Below are 20983 nucleotides of genomic sequence, written 5' to 3'. Positions count from 1 at the left end.
TTAAGGTCCTACAAACCAGCAACAAAGTAACACATCAAAGGAAATGTGGGGGAGAGTATACAATGAGGCTCACCAGATATTTAAAGGCTGATAAACAAAATGTCAAAGTGCCAGTCGGGAAAGAAAGAAAATGGAAACGCATGTGTTGCCAAGGACAGGAGTGCACACTGGTGCGTCCTTTCTAGAAAAGGGCTTGAAGTTCTTGAAGTTAGATATTAAGAGATTTTCATGTTCACACCCTTCCACAGAGCAGTTCATTTAGGAAAAACAGAAAGAGACAATAGTAGTCCTGTGCAAAGACTTAGCTGCAATGGAGCCCTTGTCTGGAACTCTGGACAGGACTTGGTGTCCACTGTGTTTATTTTCCACTCTTTGTAAAAAAAAATGAACTTTTTAAAAATGTCATATGTGTGTACTGTACTTATATCTTCTCTAACTCCTTCCACACAGCCCCATTTCCTCTCCAGTTCTTTAATATGTTCTTAAATATTTTCCTTAATATGTATGTATTTTTCTTTATGAATATTTAATATGTATACACACTCTCTTTAATATATATTTAATACACACATAAATGATGGGTACAGGAAAACAATCTGCTGAGTCTATTTTGTGTTTCTCATATGTATTTGTTTTTAGAGCTGACCATTTGGTATTAGCTAATTAGTGGGCTCATCTTTAAAAGATGTACTATATTTTTAGTAGAAAGACTAAAATATTAAAATGTTAATTGTCTTTTTTTTGGGGGGGGTGGCTGTGTCACAAGATTATGAGTGACTTCCTCTCTCTACCCTTTGCATTTCTGTCTGAATTTTTCTGTGATAAGTATGCGTATGACTTTTGAGATGAAAAGACTGCCAGTTCAAAAGTGAAAAAGTCTTTTTAAATTCCGCTATATCCAATCACTGATGAAGGTTTAACTGGAGATGAAAGCTCGCCAGGCTCATTCCTCTAATGAGAGGCTGCTGAGAAAGGTGCTGCAGAGAAGGACGCCAGCCAGCAAGGCAGTAGGGCTCATCATGGCAGCAGAGAATACTCTGAAAGCGCTCTTTTCCAAATAGCAACTGTGTAGGGCATGCGTTCCTGGGACCACGAGTGAGAACACCCATCTGGCATGCCTGGCTCATGGAGGCCCTACTCACAGAACAGTAGTCATGTGTTTCACCATTACCTTCCTATCACTGACTTCGAGCAACTCTGGGGGCCTTAGAACCATCAGTGTTTGAGAATTTCCTCCCACTCTCAGCTCCAGAGGAGGACACAAAAATATTCTAGGGATGGAGAGAGCCACCAAGTATAAAGTGAATCCTAATAGTCACAGATAGGTGACCCAGACACCTAGGTGACACTGAGTTTGCTTTCAATAAGAAGCACTCATGGGGCTGTGGGGCTCCGTGGGCAAGGGTTGCTCTGTGACCTGAATTCAGCCCCAAGAAACCATCTAAAAATGCTAGGCATGGCTTCACAGATATGTAACCCTGTGATAGGGAGGCAGAGGCAGGAGTGTCTCTGGTGCTAGGTCTCTAGCCAGCTTAGTCTAATTGGCAAGGGCCAAGAAGAAAGACCCCGTCTCAAAGGAAAGAGGTTTCCTGAGGAATGAGCCCAGACTGTCTTCTGGCTTCCATGGTGTGTATCTATGTGCACGTGCTCCTGTAAACACACCTGTCCACCTCTGACAAACATACACATAAAAAAAAACTAAACTAAAAAATAAGTAATGAGAAAATAAAATACATCCGAAGAGAGATACTTTATAAGAATCTAAATTGAGGGCACTTTAGCTGAACCCCAACATTCACAAAGCTCTGCTCATTAATACACCCCTGTGTGACTGTCTAGCCTGTCCATTCCCTTCTCTTTAAAACCTACAGAACCCAGGACTAAGTCACTAACTCAGCACAGCACCTCTATGCAACAACCTTTGCTGATCCGGTATCACCCTTCACGGTCAATGTTAATTTCAAATACAACACCAACACGCACATCAATCACTCCCTAAGAGATGTCTGTACTCACAATACATCAGGGTTGAAAGTGGCCATAGAGGAGTGCTGGGGAGGGGGACAGCACCATGGTGGGGTGGATGTCATCGCAGAACACTGGAGAGATACACCCAGGTGTACTCTACAAAAGGGTGTCAGTGCCAGCGTGGGAAGGCCTCCCGGGGCTGGAGACACTTGAGTTATGTCACACATGGGGACGCAGGAGGACCTGAGCAGGGGAGGCCAAGAGAACTAGAGGGACAGGAAAGGGAAAGAAAGGATGGTTTTCGTGGCCACCAGAGCAGAGAGAGAAAGGGGTGAAAAGGTACAGAGGCAGAGGGTATTTAATAAGGGCTTTTGCCAGGCAGGAGTTAATGTAGACACTTAAAGAAGCCACAGGTGAGCGGGGCTGAAGATGTCTTAGATGCAGAACTTGATGGAAAAGGTGGCATTTTAGGGAGATGGTGTGGGCTGGAGCAGAGAGGGTGGGAGTGGACACTATAACTTCCATTTACTGCTGTGCGGTTAGAAATGAGGTGCGGAGTATGCCTCCTGCAAGCAAGGGTGCATGCTGCTGCCAAGCCTGGAGCCCTCCCTCGAATACTCCCCCTACGCCCCCCATCCCTGCTCTCAGCCTGGTGCTGGGGTCCTGTCCTCCTCCTGTGTTTCCCTTCATGCTCAGGCAGGTATGCTCATGAATTTACGTTCTAGAGAGCCCTTCAACAAAGATAGAGGTTAGCTGGCTTCTCCACCTCCAGACTTCCCTTCTACTAAGGATGCCTGCGTGTGTGCGTGCGTGCGTGCGTGCGTGCGTGCGTGCGTGCGTGCTCTTCCGCCCCGGGATGCAGGCTCCTCCGCCCCCGCCCTCCTTCACTTCTTTCTTCTTCCTCTTTATTCACCTTTTTCCTCTCTGTCCTCCCGTTCTTTATCCCTGTGTTCTTTATCCCTCCTCCCCCTCTTTTCTCCTTCACCCTCATATCACACCTGCTCACTGTTTGTGCCCAGAACTCGTTTTTTGTGACTCCGCTCAGCCCTCAGAACCACAAAGACCCCACGGCCCAGTGTTTTAGCGATCCTTCCTTTGAGCAGCTCAGAGCTGAGTCTCCCCTCCTCACCCTTCTTCCTAGTTACCACCTCGGACTACAGGTGACAGCTATTGAATACCTAACTTAAAAGCACAGCGTTTTGCATGGATAGTGTCATTTGGTGTCTTCATCCCGAGAGACAGGAATCATCTGCCCCAGTTGGCAGTTTCGAGGTCAGGCAACTGTGGAGGAGAAGCTTGCTCAGGTCTGGCAGATTTTAGACCTTGGATTCCTAAGGGCCACACCCGATAGCGTCTCAGCTGCGTGTCAGCGAGTGCCCTAAAGTCCCTGGATTTTGTCTGTGACCCTGAAGGTCTCCCTACCTTTGTTAAAAAGCTTTTTAGACCTCTTGAAGTCTCCTCCCCTTCCTCCAGGTGTGGCCTTTCAGAGCTCAGGTTTTTTCTTCCCATTAGAGAAGGCTGAGTCTGCATGCTGGCCTAGCACAGTCCTACTTAGATTACAAGAACAGAAAGTGTATTTACTAGTTTCATCCTGTGAAACTGTCTCTCTCTTTTTTTTTGGGGGGGGGTGTCTAAACCAGACATTATTCAAAGTTGGATATAAGTACATCACTTCCTTAGCAGGTAGAACAGGTTGCAGATTTCCAAAATGTTGTTTATAGCAATCCTTTGTATATGTAGCATCACAGGCTGGCTCATGTCAACTCAGATCAAAATGACTGCTAGGTTTTGGTTTTGTTTGTTACAGTGGGTTTTTTTTTGTTGTTTGTTTGTTTGTTTGTTTGTTTGTTTGTTTTCTGTGTGGTGGTGGGGACTGAACTCAGGGCTGAGTTATGCCCTAGCCCAGTCTAATATTATTTTAATGTAGATGATTTATGTTAGAGAAAGGACAAAGTATAAGCATATACATTACTGTGAATTACTTAATCCCTTAAATGACTATTAACTAGCTGTTACTAATAGAACAAATGATGACCACACTGGCCCCACAGGGAATTGAGAGGACACTGGGACTTAAATGAACTAGAACCCCCACTCTGCTAGACCTAAAAGGAGCGATCCTCAAGTTCACAATCAGAACAGTTTAGATACATGGAAACAAAGCGTTTGTTCCTCTCTCTGCTGCGAGACCACAGCTTACACTCTTCCTGAAGCTGGGGCTTCATGCAGCCCAGGCTTTGTGACATCCAGATTCCATGAGACAAGCCAGCATTCTAAAGTAGTGTCTCAGAAAAAAATTTAAATTTGCATAATTTAAAAAATACTGAGGTCCGGGAGATGGCTCAGCGGTTAAGCGTATGTTCTGCTCTTGCAGAGGACCAGAGTTTGTTTCCCGACACCCATACTAGGTAGCTAATAACTGCCCATTAACTCCAGCTCAGGAGTGTCTGACATCTCTGGCTTCCTCTGGTACCTGCATTCAAGAGCACATCACGCAAAGATAAACACACACACACACACACACACGCATACACACACATGCATACACACACATACTCACACATGCATACACACACACATACTCACACATGCATACACACACACATACTCACACATGCATACACACATGCATACACACACACATGCATACACACACTCACACATACACACTTCACACACGCTCACACACGCTCACACACGCATACACACATGCACACACATACACAACACTCATACACACACACTCACACAGCTTTAAAGGAAATTAATCTTAAATAATTGTTTGCAGGCAATTCCCTTTCTCACTTTCATTTTTCTGAAGAGGGGAATACAACAAAATGAAACTCCTAGAAGCCTGAGAAACACTCCCAAGATGCATTTGTTCCTGTGCCATCCCACCATGGCAGGGGAATTCTGCAATTTTACATGGACACCTACCATGAAGCCTTTCTGAAATTCTGTGACCCTTGGATAACCTGATCAGTGATAACCTATGATCAGCGATAACATGATTTCCTGCTTCACATTGGAATGTCACATTAAAATAGATTGAGGGTATAAAACTATTGAAATTGAATTGATTTAATCATGGTTGTGTCCCTTTACTCTGAGTTTCACTTTCTTTGATTCTGTTTATACAAGGTCAAGTGTAGCCTAACCATATCAAGTGGAAAATTCTAGAAACAAGCAATTCATAAATTTTAATTAATAGTTGTTATAATATAGATGGTTATAATTGTTCCATTTTTGTCCTTGGTCCTTATTGCTAATCTCTCAGATTAAACTTTATTGTACGAATGTGAGTAGAGAGGAAAAAGAGTTCAGGGAGGGCTCGAAACTATCTGCATGTTTCATGTATCCACTGGGTGCTGCCTGCTTTCTCTCCTCAAGGTAAGGGGGAGCTACGGTAACCAAATGGATTCGTGGACAGCAGCCTCTTTAAATCTCCATGTTTACACATGTCTCCTGCCTTGGCGGCTAACTAGAGCTATATAAGAATAGAGGGTCCATGTCCCTTTGATTTTCTTACTTCAGAAACTAATAATACTAAGGAATTATTGTATATTAAAATAATCTGGACATATTTCAATATGTGAACACATTTCATACTGAATTGTATGTTTACACACACATTTTAAAATGCACATACACTGACACTCATCTATCAGAACGTAAATAATAAAATGCTTTTGTGAGAAATTCTATCTTGGAGTTAATTTGGAGCACAGATGAGGGATTCACATGTATGGTTACTTCAGCTGAGCGTGGGAAGGCTGTGTGGGCTTCGTACTTAGCCGCTTCCGGCTTAAACTCACTCTTGAACCTAACGATGGAGATTCCGACAGACGGCACGTACAGAATGAATGAAAAGGGCTCCTTACTGAAAACCGGGAAGGACGAGTTTCCTTTTAACACTTGGAATTCTTGCTCCAGTCGCCTCCGTAGATCTATTTGCTCAAATAAAACCTTCTGAAGTTCCTCTAATGGGGGTGGGGGAGAAAGAAGAGGCATTTTACTAATCTTTACAAATAACCCCTTAGAGAATCGTTACGTCTGGCAGTTTGTTATAAGACAAAATATTTTACCAGTTTAAAAAGTGTTGCATAGACATAGGATAGATTTTGTGCAGAAATCCATGAATATAAATCAATGTAATATATTATTTTAAAGTATTATATTACAGTGTCATGTATTGATTGATATGTATGCATTAATCTCAATTACATCCACCCAGTGGTCCATATATTATTCATATGTTGCTTGTCAAGCTTAAAATATGGTGCAGAACAAAAATATCTTCTTATCTCCGTACTCCTTAAAAGCTAAGAGAAGTACCCAGCTTCCAAAATTGTCTTTACCTTTTCCCATGTTTTCTACATCCTTTTTGAGCGAATGAGGTGAGTTGGTTTCTTGTGTGTGTTCACCTTAAAGAAAGAAAAATAAATAAATAAAGGAAAAATATTAGTTTGCATGGACTGTGCTCCCCAAAGTTTTTTTCATTTTCTTTTTCATATCTAGAAAAGGAGGTTGTTATTTAACATAAGGTGATGTTAGGAACCCACGGGACTCGGTGCTGTTCTGGAGAATGGGTACCACTCCTTCAAATCACAGAAGCACCCTAGACCACGAGGTTAGAGCCTGTCTGGTCCTAGAACAGCAGCGTCACTCACGAGAGGAGGCCCGCTCTCCCTGGAAGGCCTTTCAGACTGGCAGAGAGAGTAGTTCCCTGAACTTTTGGTATCCCCAAATCTGTAAGAGTAAAAAAGGAAGGAGGTCTCATCTTAGGGGAACAGTCACACCTGGGGGACCTCCTGGCCGTTGATAGCCAGCTGAAAGAGAGGAACACCCCAGCGGAGATGTGAAATGGGCAATCTGTTAGTTTGTAAATATCTACTCACTCGGCCATAGCTCTTCAACTTCTTATCTGAAGTAACTCACCGTAACTCATCCTTACCCATAAACATGACCGTGGGAGCAGAGGTTGGATCCCCAGGAGCTAAACACAGGCGTGACAAGCACCAGGCCTCTGCCTCAACCCTAGCACCCAAACCCAACTAAATAAGCCGGCATTAAGAATAAAGGTTAGACTGTTGCTCCTGCTTTGCTACGTGCTAACTGGAACAATGGCGAGTGAAACGATACATTTATCTTCCCTGAATTGTGCCTTCACAGAAAGGGAGAGCCCAAATACACCAAAGATTTAACCCATTCATTCAGCCAACTAGATGATTGTGTTTTCAAATCTCGAGGTGATGTCTGTGGCAGCCACTCGGGGTGATTAAGCTTCCGCTTTTGTCTAAAGAGATGAGGCAGTGCAGGCAATGGTTCTCTGAGAAGGTTTTACGGATTCCCTCCCGCATTGGTTGCTAGAGGTGGCCCAGGGCTTGGCCACCTCTTCACCCACTAGGTCAGGCGCTGCTGGAGGCAAGGGCCCTGCCTCTTCTCTGCATCCAGCAGCACCTCACGGGGCTGGACACACGACAAGCCCCAAGTGGAGTGTCTTCTGTTGTTCCTACAGGAATCCCTGGAGGACATAAATCCCAAGTCATGGCTCCAGCCAGAATGTATCACTTTAATTCTCTGCCTACTCTTGGTTCACCCCCCTCAGAAGGACATGGAGTGTAATAGCCCCCAGGCACTTGTTGGGATACTCGGAGACCTCCCTGCCAAGCTAAAACTTCTATAAATAAAGAAACAGGATTTCTTCCCAACGCGTCAACCTACAGTATCAACAGACATCTGTATTCCACACGCTGGCTCTCTGGAGTGTGTGAAAGGTGCACATGAATGTACATTCTTCCCTTTAAAGATGTATATGTAACATACATACATTCAAATATCCCTAAACACACGCATACTCGGGGGCGGAGCCTCACCTATCCTTCACCCTTCATGTTCCTTACCGACAGACAGACATTCTCTAACAAGTTGAGCATATTCACACGACTTCACTTCCGTACTCTTGAACCTGACCTCTCTCTAGTCTCAAGTGTTCTCTCAGACCTCGACAATGTGGGATTCTTTTCGTTATAGTGAGGACAATGCCTGTGAAGTATCCCAATGGTGGAGCTCTATAGGACCCTGAAGGGATTTGATCCTCTACTAGGAAAGTAACAGGTTGGTAACCAATTGTTAATATGTAAGCCGTATGTGGTGATGTCTGGAAATGAGGATGTGTGGTAGGTACAGGTCTGACTATGTAGCATCAGCTGTCAAGCATGGAAGTCCTCAACTGACGCGATGCTGAATCCCAACAGAGAAGGGCAAGCAGGGCGGTCCATGCCTCGGAGCTTCCTCACAGGCGTTGAGAGGTTTTCTCAATCTACCGTGGATGACTTAGAGGAGAAATAAGAGCGCTTCCAAGTCATGTTCTTACCAGGCTATAGACCAGACTTTTTGATTGATTAATATATTTTTAGAACTGTCTTTCATGTTACATTTCAATTGGATGAATACATTTAAAAATTAAGATACATGAAACTACCGTTCGGACCGGAGAGATGGCTCAGTGGTCAAGAGCACTGACTGCTCTTCTAGAGGTCCTGAGTTCAAATCCCAGCAGCCACATGGTGGCTCACAACCATCTGTAATGGGATCCAATGTCTTTAAAGAAAAACTATCATTCCTTTCTCCTTTGTAACTACTAACATTATATGCATAGAGTACCCCTAAAACGATAGCTAATTAATGGAATCATACTGACTGCAGGAAAGTCTACTGGTGACGTTAACAACGGGCTGTTCTCTGGAGGTTTTATTAACATCTTGTGTTAGTGTCTACTACAAATAGACATTTCACTGCGCTTTTTGAGCAAAAATGGCCAATGTAGAGCTTAGACAATGCAAATGTGCCTTTCACACTGAGGGTTGTTTTTTTTTTTTTTTTTTAAGTGTCTAGGTGTCAGGTAAATAAGGACACAGAGGCAGCCGCAGCTGTGCTCCGTGCGTCTCTTACTGGACCGCTGCTTTCTGCATTCTTGCTAATCTGTGGGAACCAGATTGTTAATGGTGGTTAAAAATGACCTCTGGGAGCCTGGATGTTTGCTCACTACTACCGCTAATGTTTCCATCTGGGTTTCTTTCTTTCTTTTTTTTTTTTTAAGGCAGTCTAATACTAGATGAAATAAATGTGATTTAGTTGACAGCGAGCTTCCAGTTTTTATAAATATTCCATCAGGTTAGAGGTGTTTCACTTCTCAATGTGAGTGAATGGCTTTGGAGGCATCCCAAAATTAAGATGCTCACCTTTTTCTTCTTTAAAGAAATATTTACAGGCAGAGAGGTGGGGGAAACTTAGAGGTCTCGGTGGCTTAGAAGCAGAAAAGGACGTTACACAAGGGAGGAATGTCTTTCTTAGAGGCCTGGCCTCAAACACGTCAGACAGTAGAAGAAAACACCGTGGTTTGGAGTGGGAAAGGGATGAATGATTCGAGTATAAATGCATTGGCCTCGGAGGGGTGAGACGCAAAGCTGCTGCTTAGGGATGCGTCACCTTCTCATGGAGCCTTCACGATCCATGAGCCGTGCTCGCCCCAGTGGTAGAGGCAGCAGCATGCTCACGGCAACCAGATACAACCAAAAGCCAAAGCCTGGGCACGTGCTTTCCCATTCTCCGGGTCCTCCGGCCCAGGGTGGCCCCGTGTTCTAGGGGATGTTCTATCACACCCTCGGTTTTGCCCACGCTCAGCCACCAGAAAACAGACAAGATGGATGGATGTGAGATTGTACCATGTTACGTGTGGCATGCATAAACAGTAAATACCAAACAAGCAGGGACTAAAACTCACAAACTGGCCGAGAATCAGTCAGTGAGTTCCTTACAGGCTTAAGACAGATCACTTTCTCTTAACGACTGTGGCACGCCCTTGTTCAAGAACCTGGGCTGGAACCCCTGGCCCTCCCAAGGAAAAGAATCCATTCTATGTTCCTTTGGAGTTCCCAGGTCTCCTAACCTGGGTTCCTGCTGCCTTGCCCCCCAGCTCATCTGCCTTTATTGCTAGCACGAATCCTTCACTGTATTCAGGCCTGTGTTTCTCACTGTGGATTGCTTTGCCTTGTATTGTCTGCCTTGCCTGGGGTACCTGGCCCTCTCCTCACTTTCTATTCCATTCGAGATATCCAATGGCATTCCGAGATGCCATTTAAGTCTCCTTTGGCATGGACTGAGCATTCCGCACTCTCCAACCTTTGAGTATTAAAGCCCTAATCTTTGCGGTGATGGTTCGAGGCAGTTCAGCCAATGGGATTGATTGGGTCGTCGGGACGGAACACTTATGCAGCCGTGGGCTGGGCTTAGTTCCGTCGTGTTCTGTACAGCCAGGAATCGGCTGCCTATGCATCTCCTAAGAAGCCCCCACCAGACGCTGAGTCTGCTGCTGTCTTGATCTTGGACTTCACAGCCTCTAGAGCCTGGAGTAACAGCTACTGTTAGGTGGTTTTGTTCTAGTATCCCCAAAGGACTAAGACGTGACTTCCGTGAACCAATCTCAGTTTCTGCAAGTGCCACTGATCACCCCTTTCCCAGGCTAAAGTTCTGAGTATCTTTCCTTCACCCCTTTGCTTCCTACCTAGGAGATTTGCTTTCTGAAGGCAGCAACCACCCGACTCCAAGGAGGGTGCAAATGCATCCCCCCAATGCCCGCTGTACCAATCGATCCTAGTTTATGAAAGAAACACCAGCCACTGCTATTGTAAATCTTCAGCTGTCCTGAGGGCCTCTAAACTAATTCTTATAGTTAAACCTAACTCTTATAAGTGAAAAAGTACATTTCAATTTGTCTTATAATCAGACTAAATCAGGCTAACTATATTTTCTATCTACTGGGAAGTTTGTGATTCCGCCCCCACCCCGATAAAAATAAGTTTTTTTCCTTGCTTGAGATTTTTCAAAGTTTTTATGTAAAAACACTTAGTCTAAATTCTAGCTAAAACATGGAAAATATTAATTAATAAATAGGTCTGCCATGGCTCCCAGTAAAAATATCACATATATTAGGGTTCATTTATTTTATTACAATAATACTTTTTTTTTCTTTTCTTTTTTTCGGAGCTGGGGACCGAACCCAGGGCTTTGCGCTTGCTAGGCAAGCGATCTACCACTGAGCTAAATCCCCAACCCCACAATAATAATTTTATCATAAGATGTTCATCTTTCAGTATATGTTAATGATTTGTTTCTGTTTTACTTGCTAAAGATGAAACTTAGGGCCACACACAGGTCAGGCACGCTCGTTCCCCCAGGTTCAGCGACATGAACCACACAAACAGATGAGATACCATGTTCTGTTGGTGGTCATAGGACGGGGAGAGAAGCTAATAAAATAAACGTCCCTGTTCCTGTCCCTGGCAGGAACAGTGTTGAAAGGGGGAAAGTTCATCAGGGGTCTTATCCACACTGGACTCACGTGCCCACACTGGCCAAGAGGTGCCTACTGGTGCAGTAGGGACAAGACTTTACGGAGGCAGCAGATTGATCTCTCTGTTAGATCGAGGCCTGCTTCACAGGCGAGGATTCAAGCTTGGTGTTGCAAAGTTGGTGTAAACCTATGCCTGGGGAACTCGGTGGCTCCCTAGAGGAAGAACTTGTCAAGGCTGTCATGTTGTCAGCTCTCTTCTAAACACTCATGCTGATATCTATAGATTCGTGCTGCTTCCAGCCGTGGTTGGAGAAACTTCTTAAGTGGGCGGTGGGCACTGCAGAGACTTAATACCTGCTCAAAGTGCTGGGAGTAAGCGATGGTGCTCACCCATAGACGGGGCACTGCCCGCCTCAAACACACCCATAGGTGGGGCACTGCCCGCCTCAAACACTCTCCCTACTCAAATCCCACCCAAGTTCCAAAGAACATGGAGGAGTAGGAAGTGGGTAGAATACTGAGAGCCGGAGGACACGGCAGGAGTGCTGTCTCCTGGAGGTGACTTGCCAATTGCGCACACAAGCTCATAGTAGCTGTGGTTATCTGAGCAAGATCAAGCCAGAGAAAAACTCCAGCATGGATGAGGGAAGGGATCCCAAGTTCACGCCCTAGTTGAGCAGATATTGGCAGTTAATGACTGTGAGTAAGGAAGAGTCACATCCCTTTAGGTTTCCCAAGCCCCAGTGGGTGATCCCATTGAACTCATTGGGTTGAAAATAGCAACAATAATCACAAAAAGAGGTGGGGGGCAGATGTGATGGAAGATACTGGAAGGTGGTTGTGAGGAGTGGATATATTCAAGGAACATTGTATACATGTATGGAAAAATTTCAAAGAGTAAGTGCAAACTTTTAAATTTTTACTTCAATAAATAAGATTTACACACTGCAACCTCAGTGTTCCAGTTATGTACCCTAGAACGTAGAGTGTCTTATCTGTATGGCGGCACAATATCAGATGACAAATCTTAAGATAAGGAGTAAGAGATCTGGCTTTCACCTATCCGTTCTACAGAAAGGCCTCCTCCATGGTGTTCTATTTCTGGGCTTAGCTCTCTCCCCAGATTCTTCCTTGAGCCACACACAGCAGTGCGCACAGGTTCTGCCAGGCAGCTGCCCCAGCAGCTAGCACATTACTCCTCCCAATACTGTTACTGAGAACACTTGGCGGAAATCTTTTGGAGAACATGTTTGCTTGTCCAAGAAAAAAGCATGCATTCCCCAGAAGGTCGCTTTCAAATAGATAAACATATTTTGATTTGGTTCAGTATCTGTATATGAGATCCACACGCATTCTCACATTCAGATGACTGTGTCTGGCAGACAAATGCTTCAACAGCCCTGCGGGGCAGATGCTCTCCTGAGTGGGTTCTGGTGCGGGGAGCAGATATCTAACATAATCAGTAGGGCAACTGGGCCCTGCATGATGTTTCAAGCACACTGCCACAGTCTCTCGGGCTGGATGAAGACTCCACCCTCTTGCCTCTTGGAACCCTAACAGGCCTGTTGAATTCTTAAAATAAACACTGTATTTTGATAACTGGCCTTAGCTTTGTAATCTAGCTTAGGCCTTTTTCTGCACCTTTTCTCTTTTCCTTATAATGTATCTCAGAGGTGCAAATTAGACTGAGTCAAAATTAATCTACATGTGGGATAATAGAAAATTTAGCACAATACCTGGCATACAGGATTTTTAAAGGACACTTTGCGTCCAGGCATAAGCAATTAATTACAGAGGCTAGGGAGATCGCTTAGCAGGTGAACTCTGAAGACCGGACGGAGTTTGGGTCCCATGCACCCACTTAAACAGGTGGGTGTCATGGCCTGCCTGTGTCCCAGAGACAAAGGCGAGATCCCCTGAACCCACTGGCTAGCTAGACTCACTGCTAAAGAAGCAAGTTTGGGGTTCGAATGAGACCCTGCCTCTTTGTATAAGACAATAATTGAAGATGCTAGTGTTAATGTCTAGTCTACACATTCACGCATGTGCACCCACATGTACGAGGACACAGATACTCACACACAAACTACAAAACAAATACTACAAGATCAGTTGCATAGGAAGCAAAGTTAAACAATGTTCTCCTCTGTCAGTGTGTTACATTCCTGCTAGTTTCTTGGTGTTGCATCTACCCTAAGTGACTTCTCTGTGATGCTGACACTTTTGTAAGGTAACAAAAATAGAGACAAAAGGTCACCAAAGAGGGACTGCGACAGCACAGCCTAGATGAACACTCTCCCCATTAATGAAAACAGAGAAACTGTTGGAGTCTGGTGCCAGGGAGGTTACAATGAAAACCAGTAACAGCACATTTCATGATTAATACCCACAATGTATTATTTGAGCTTGGCATGGCTACACATGCGTGTAGACCCCAGCACTCAGGAGGCAACATGAGGAGGACCAAGAGTTTGAGGACAGCCTGACTATCTCTATCTATCTATCTATCTATCTATCTATCTATCTATCTATCTATCTATCATATATTTAATTAATGACTCGAGTCCATTCTAGGTTTCTCTCGAGTTTTAGAATTGCATTAATGCCATGTGAGTTAATGCTATGCAATGTTTTTTTTTATTTCTTTTCTTTTTTTTTTTTTTTTTGGTTCTTTTTTTTGGAGCTGGGGACCGAACCCAGGGCCTTGCGCTTCCTAGGTAAGCGCTCTACCACTGAGCTAAATCCCCAGCCCCTATTTCTTTTACATTTATTTATTTGTTTTCTGTGTGAGTGGGGGGGGGGTGGCCGGGAGCAGGTGTGAATGTGACACGTACATATGGAGGGTGGTGAACAACTTGCTGAAGTCAGTTTTCTCTTTCCACCATCTTGACAGCCCTAACTTTTTTTTTTTAGAAAGATTTTCGTTATTTTCTATCTCGTTGTGTTTCATATAAAATTAAAAAAAATTATTAGCACAAAGAAGAGGTTTTCATAAATAGGAAGTAGATGACTGAAATACAGGGATAACTTAATTCTGGGTGCATGTATTGAGCGGCTTCAAGATATGTTATCTAAAAGTAATGTTCATAGTAAATTAGAGGTTTTTATCAAGTTCTACAGGCAGACCAACTGGGATACAAACTTACCCAAAGTTCCCTTAAAGCGAGAGAATTAAAACGCAGACCCACTACTCTGGCTTTTTAGAATTTCTTTTCTTTTGCTTTTTTTTTTTTTTTAATAATCGTAAGCATGTTCTAAAATCGGATGGAATAATAAATCAGAGCCCCTCATCTGCTATATATTCATGAGAAGTGTAACTGCTTCTTACTGTTCTTGGAAATCCATCCACGGCATATTAAGTACACTAGAGAATCATACCCGTGGAAATCAAATTGATTTTAAAACGTCCATATACCTAACAGGATGCAGCCGTGCCCAGAGTCCGCAGGTGCAGGCTGCGTTTTCGAGGAGAGGGATTGGAAGGCAGGTGACGCCTCTTTTCTCTCATTTCCTTGACCCGAGATAGCTCTGAGCTGCCTCACCAGCTTACCCCACCGCATTCAATTTCAAATCACTTAACTTCACTGAAGTTATTCAAGGCCGAGATTCGAAACCCACTCTGGGATTGCAAGTAAAATCCTGCCATCCACAGTCTCCAGTTGGTAATATTTTTACCAAGCCCCTGTCCATTGAATTCTAGGTGCCTTGGCATACTTTTGAAGTTCTGTGGCTTTCTGAGAGAATTTTGGTTGGTGATGACTATCTTGTTCAGCCCCTCGAATTATACACAGTACGACATCTGCCGTGTACCATGCTTTTCCAGACAGGATTTTAAAACCTCCGTTATAAATGTCATCAAATAGCTTATCGATAAGGCTGACAGCTTGGAATAAAGGTGATACAGAACCAAGCAAGGAACAACTACTCCACAGACATGCTCACCACGGAAAACCAAACTTCATATTAAGGACCAGTTAATGCAATAACTGTCCCCCACGATAGACGTGTCTGTTTCTATACACAACCACTGAAACTTCCTGGTAATTATGTTGGCGATTACAATGAGAATGAAAAATTTGTATAAAAGCCAAAAAATAAAAAAGCCATATGATTTACCAGCGAGGTAAAAAAGAAAAAGCTGTTTTATTCTCCTATGTTCTGCTTATGCGAAGGAATTAAATATTGTTCTGTTAGTTTTCAAAAAAAAATTATGATTGAGCTAAGTGCTGGCTGAAGCCAGCCCCACTAGGCAGTGTTATGTTTTCTACTGGGGTCTTGTTTTGAGGGAAGTTCTCACTATACAGCATGGGCTGGGTTGAAATGTGTGATCCTCCTGCCTCAGCCTCCGAAGTACTAGGATTATGGGTGTGGCTTGTGGGGCAGGGTCAGAATGTTGACTTGTTCATGTGAGACACTGCCCTTTATTCTAGTCTGTCACTTGCATCTATTCTGCAAATATTTATCTCTATCTCCCTATCTGTCGGTCCGTCCATCCATCCATCCATCCATCCATCCATCCATCCATCCATCCATCCATATTCCAATCATTCAAGTGATGCAGTCTGGCTAGTTTGTCTCTCACTCTTAGTTGGCAGCAACTGAAGGGCAGAGACTGACCTTGCCTTTTATCTCAGAGCCTCCAGAGCTTATTGAACTACACAGCGCTCTCAGCTAAGAGTAAAGCACATGGACTCAGGCAGCCAGGGAAGCCAACAGTTCTTATCTGTAGAGGAATCTGTCCCAGGAGGAAGAGGAGGAGGAAGAGGAAGAGGAGAAAGAGGAGGGAGAGGAGGAGGAAGAAGAGGAGGAGGAGGAGGAAGAGGAGGAGGAGGAAGAGGAGGAGGAGGAAGAGGAGGAGGAAGAAGAGGAGGAGGAGGAAGAGGAAGAGGAGGAGGAGGAAGAAGAGGAGGAGGGAGAGGAGGAGGAGGAGAAGGAGGAGACAACGACGACACTGGGAGCTACCACAGCAGCAAGCCACACACGCTCATGATCTCCTGGACTTGTTTTAGCTTTTGATGTTGCAAAATGAATACAATCTGGTTATGATTAAATAAGTTAAAAAATAGTAAAACACAGGTGTCCATTCTGGGATTTTTCTCAATTGCGTTTTAAGTGCCATAAACCCCGACCTCTTCAACACTCAGCAGTTTTAAACCAGACATACAAAGTCAGGAGCAGCAGGGGGGTGGGAGGCGACTCACTAGTAGTATCAGCTTTTCAGGAAGCTGAGGCAGGTGGCTTGCTTGAGCCCATAGATTTGAGATCAGTCCGGGCAATAGAGGGGAGACTCCTTCTCAAAATGGATTAAGCGATAGATGGAATGAGGTAACTTTCAAAGGGGTCATGAAGACAAACTTCTTGGGCCCAATGTTCTGGCATCAACTCAACCACATTCATGGAACATTCTATAGCGTTTCCATCCTTGCCACATTCTTCCCATCCTCCCCATTCAGTACAAGGTGTCAGGTGACCTACCAACTACCTACACCCCTGAATAACGTGGGGGAGAGATTGAGACATGGAAAACTGATATGGAGCAAGCTTCTCTGGGAATCCGTAACAGGCTGATTATTCTAAGAAAGGGAGTAGCACTGTGTCAACAGTGTGCATAGGTGTCATTACCACCATAACTGTTGACCGCACGCCCTGAGCTCCTGTCACTACTGAATGCTTACGTGGACATGGATCCGGTCTGCACCACGGAATGCTTATGTGGACATGGGTCAGGTCTGCGCTTTTACCTGTGTCCTTTTAGCATATGTATTTTGCATTTGCAAACTAAGCAACAGTGGATCAAGGGTTTGTTTGTTTGTTTTTTCCACTCTGGGTATCATTCTCAGGAATCTGAGGGTGTATCAGGGTTTACTGGTCTGAGTGGATATGAGGACATGAGCACCCCTTTCAGGTAACCCCAGAAACTTCTTTAGGACTTCCATCCAAAGCAAAGGAAGGGGAGAGATAGGAATTGCGTTTTTAAGAAATTCAGAGACTGCGGATGTGAGTAACGTGAAGATCTGTAACACTAAGGGACTCACTTGGCCTTACATGTACCCTCTGATCCATTAGCACTAACTGAATTCCTAACACACGACTTTATAAAAACCATGGATGCAAGCTGTTAAGCGCAACATAAGAAGTTTAAGTTTCCTAGAGAGAAATAATCTCAGACTGTACGACTTGGATCCTCCCGTTAAATCTATGTAAACTACTTTAAACATCAAATTATTCCCCATAGTTTTATGCAAATCATTGCTACCTCTTGGAAAGTTATGCACGCTTTACGTTTTTATAGCACATACAATTCCTTTTTATTTCCTTCAAAAATTATACCTAAAGTCAAGGAAGAACTGAGCAGAACAGACTTAGAATAATTAGTGCTTGGTTGCTAAAGCGTGCCATCTACCATGAATCATTCTCTAAATGATCACCTACGATGGCATTAAACACATGTATCTTGTCATTGTGTCACCAATGGCCAACCCCTGAGCCAAAACTCCCAAATCTAGTCAGTCAGAACAATCTGGTCAACGAATGCACACGCTTTAATGTATTAACTTTAGTGAGGGTCGCTAGGATAAATCTGAACTACTTAAGAAAAAGAAATGGAAAATGGGGGCCCACATCCTGCCCCTGAAAGGGTTAAGTTGTTTATAAAGCACACAGCCCATGTCCCTTCCTCAGATGCAGGCTTCACAACGTGAGAGGTTACACACAGAACAAGAGGAGCCGAATAGAAATCCTCCTAAATTAAAAAAAAGAAAGTCATTAATACCAGCACGAGGCTGTGACAGCAGCTTTTGGACTCTTTCTGAGTGTCCCCTGTTTGGGTAGAGAGAAGGAACTCTTCAAGGGCTTCCTGCTCCTACAGCTTAGACCCAACAAGGCTCCTTTTTGGTTGAAACAGTCCCACTTAATTTGCATTTGACAGAGTCCATATAGACAGGCCATGTGTGGGTTCCCTGGCATGGAAGAAATTGGGCTACTTTTGAATCTATTTTTAGCTGTACAGTGCCGCTATATACCATTTGATCTGGGGCTGAGGAACGTTACTGAGATCGCTTCATATCTGTGAATGGTGTTTCCAGTGGCTATTAATTTCTACACGTATCAGATACACAAAAGCAATTGACTGTCTAGATATGTCTGGGAAATGGCAAGATATTACAGAATCGATGGAATAGAATTATAAATGCTTCTTATGTGTGTGCACGAACCAATTAGAAATTCCTTCCTTGGTAGCAATTCTTTTCATTTCAAGCTTCAATGTTTGAGGAATATCACACTGGGGAGGAGGTAGTTCCCAGGCAAATATTCTTGCCTTTGTGACGTTAGGTTGTAACAGAAAAAATCCACACTTAACAATTTTGTCATACTAGATATTTAGAGAAAATTGTTAAAGGTAGTTTTATACATTTTTCAAATAGCACGAGGTTTCAATGTTGTGAGCCAATAATAATAATTTAAAATGTGCTAACAGGTAAAGCCAGAATATATAAAATGACAGTATTATGTATGCAGACCTAATATGGCCACTAACCAGTGATCTACTGTAGCACAAAATTAATCTTAGTAACTCTTTGGTATTGACAACCAAATTAGATGTTGAACAATATTTATAGAATATATTAATAATATAATTTGGAAGTATCTGCTAATTATAGATGTTTCTTTCCATGTACACAAAACCTTTTTTTTTTCATTAAAACAGGAATGTCCCTTTTGCCATTTAGAACATTAAGAAGTTTCCTGTCTGTGGAAGCAAGAACAAAGATTCCAAGACCTTTTCCATTGTATTTTGCAGTTATATAAGATTCCTTCAAGATCCTATTTTCTTTATTTCCGCTCCCCACACCACTCTCTCTCCCTCTCCCTCACTTCCTAGCTTGCTCTCTCTGTCTCATTTGACAGGCAAATTTGCAGACATTGCCGCAGGATAACAACCTCGTTTGACAGTCAATTAACCGTGAATAGTCAAAGCCAAGGCAGTTTGCATTACATAAATGGAAAATTAGATTCCTTTTTCCCAAGAAACAAAACCCTCTCCTTAAGACACAGCAATAGACAACTTAGTATCAAAACTTCTAATCACGTCTTCCCCAAACCCCTTGGAGACATTTAGCAATCAGTAAAAGGTGGTTTCATTTAATTTGTATAATGTAATTTTTGTAAATGTATTATACATTTTGTGTAGAGATCATTATCATGGAGATAATATAAATGTTGGCATAGATGTCATAAAACACCTTTAATGTCTTTCTGACAGATATTAAAAGCAATAAGCTGTGATCCTTTTTAATGGAAGGTTTCTAAGAGAACATTTCAATTATTGTCATTTTATGCTTTTGCAGCCTGTTTCATTGTGTAACCTGATATATTTCTGAATTTTCTTCTGAAATATGCCCAGCAATTAATAATCTTATTGCTATTAATGTCACTGCTTTCCTATTTGTGTTTTTCTTAGTTATATCTACTGGGAATTGTTTTTTTTTTCCCTTCTCCTAGCTTTAGCCTTGTACTAAATATCCAGTCTTTTGATTATGAATATCTACCCTGTCTGTCATCTGACTGCTCACTCCCCCTGTGCGCTCCCAGCCTACCTGATCTTTCTCTCCAAAAGTCTCCAGAAGAATCAGAGTCTGTGATGAAAAAGCTGTGTTCCTTGTTCTTATCTAGGACCAAAACAGAGCATGAAATCTACAAGTGACCAAACTGACAAGCAGAACGGAAAGACAGAGGGAAGGAACATTGTATGTACTGTGCCTAAGTTTGAGTGACTATCTCTAAGGAGAAAGAATCTGAGGTTTCTGTTTAGAATCCCAAACCTTGGTGACTATTGAGAGAGGGCAAAGACATCCAAGAATGTCAATATATGGTATATACTTGTGTATGCTGAGAGAGCTGATGTCACTGAGACCCTGAGAGCCATCCTGAGCTTGGGGGACATTGGTACAATTATTTAAAAACTTGCCATGGCTTGGAAAGTACCGAATTTGCTGCCTTTGTATATATAAACTGTGCTAAGACAACAACAGAGCAGCCCACCAGTTACAAAAACCTTACGGAATGGTGGATATGGGGTTGGGGGGGTGGGGGAGTTGGGGGAAGGGGCTAGGGAGGCTTGGAATGAACCACAGGAGTGGATGAATGTAAGAGAGACAAATGGCGGCTCACTTGTGCTTTACCTGAGAAGTTGTCATCCTTTGCTGATAGAATAACTTGGTTGTTTTCCTTAGGTTTCTGATTCTGTGTGGACAAGAATTACACACACAAATCAATGCCTGGATTAAACCATATGCTAATGTCAATAGTCAGCAGGAAGAGGCATCAATAAAAGTGACTCCATGGAGCCTCAGGAGACTTTTTTTTTTTTTTTGTGATGATCATCTTGTCTGAATAGCTTTTATTCTTAAATCCGTGCATATGCCTACATGTACCTCCACTAGGCCTTAAGAGGTAACACAGATTAATTAAATGCATGCTAGGTTAGCCCCTGTAAATAAACACACCGTGCTATTTGTCAAGTCTACACTGTATCAGAACAGCTTTACCTCTGTCTGAGGCCTTGGAAAATGTTTCCTTTGCAAGCTTGAGTGAACACAGCATGCAGAGCCATTTAAATGTAACTTTGGTTTCTCAGGAGTCCTGGGTAGCACTTTCCAG

General features: G+C 43.2%; 1 protein-coding gene across 1 annotated transcript in view; it reads right to left on the bottom strand.

Annotated features, from left to right (window-relative positions):
• Positions 1–20983, bottom strand: part of Skor2 (SKI family transcriptional corepressor 2) — a 41669-nt gene that overhangs the window by 17520 nt on the left and 3166 nt on the right. The window contains exons 2-5 of the mRNA XM_039097333.2: positions 20506–20566; positions 19921–19992; positions 6327–6392; positions 5850–5948 (exon numbers count right to left, since the gene is read on the bottom strand). Of these exons, the coding sequence (XP_038953261.1) occupies positions 5850–5948; positions 6327–6392; positions 19921–19992; positions 20506–20566 (298 nt within the window). The remainder of the gene's footprint in view (positions 1–5849; positions 5949–6326; positions 6393–19920; positions 19993–20505; positions 20567–20983) is intronic.

Source organism: Rattus norvegicus, chromosome 18 (genome assembly GCF_036323735.1).
Source record: "Rattus norvegicus strain BN/NHsdMcwi chromosome 18, GRCr8, whole genome shotgun sequence".
NCBI classification, from domain to species: domain Eukaryota; kingdom Metazoa; phylum Chordata; class Mammalia; order Rodentia; family Muridae; genus Rattus; species Rattus norvegicus.
The sequence above is the reverse complement of the archived record's forward strand: the minus strand, read 5'-3'. Positions and strand labels throughout refer to the sequence as shown.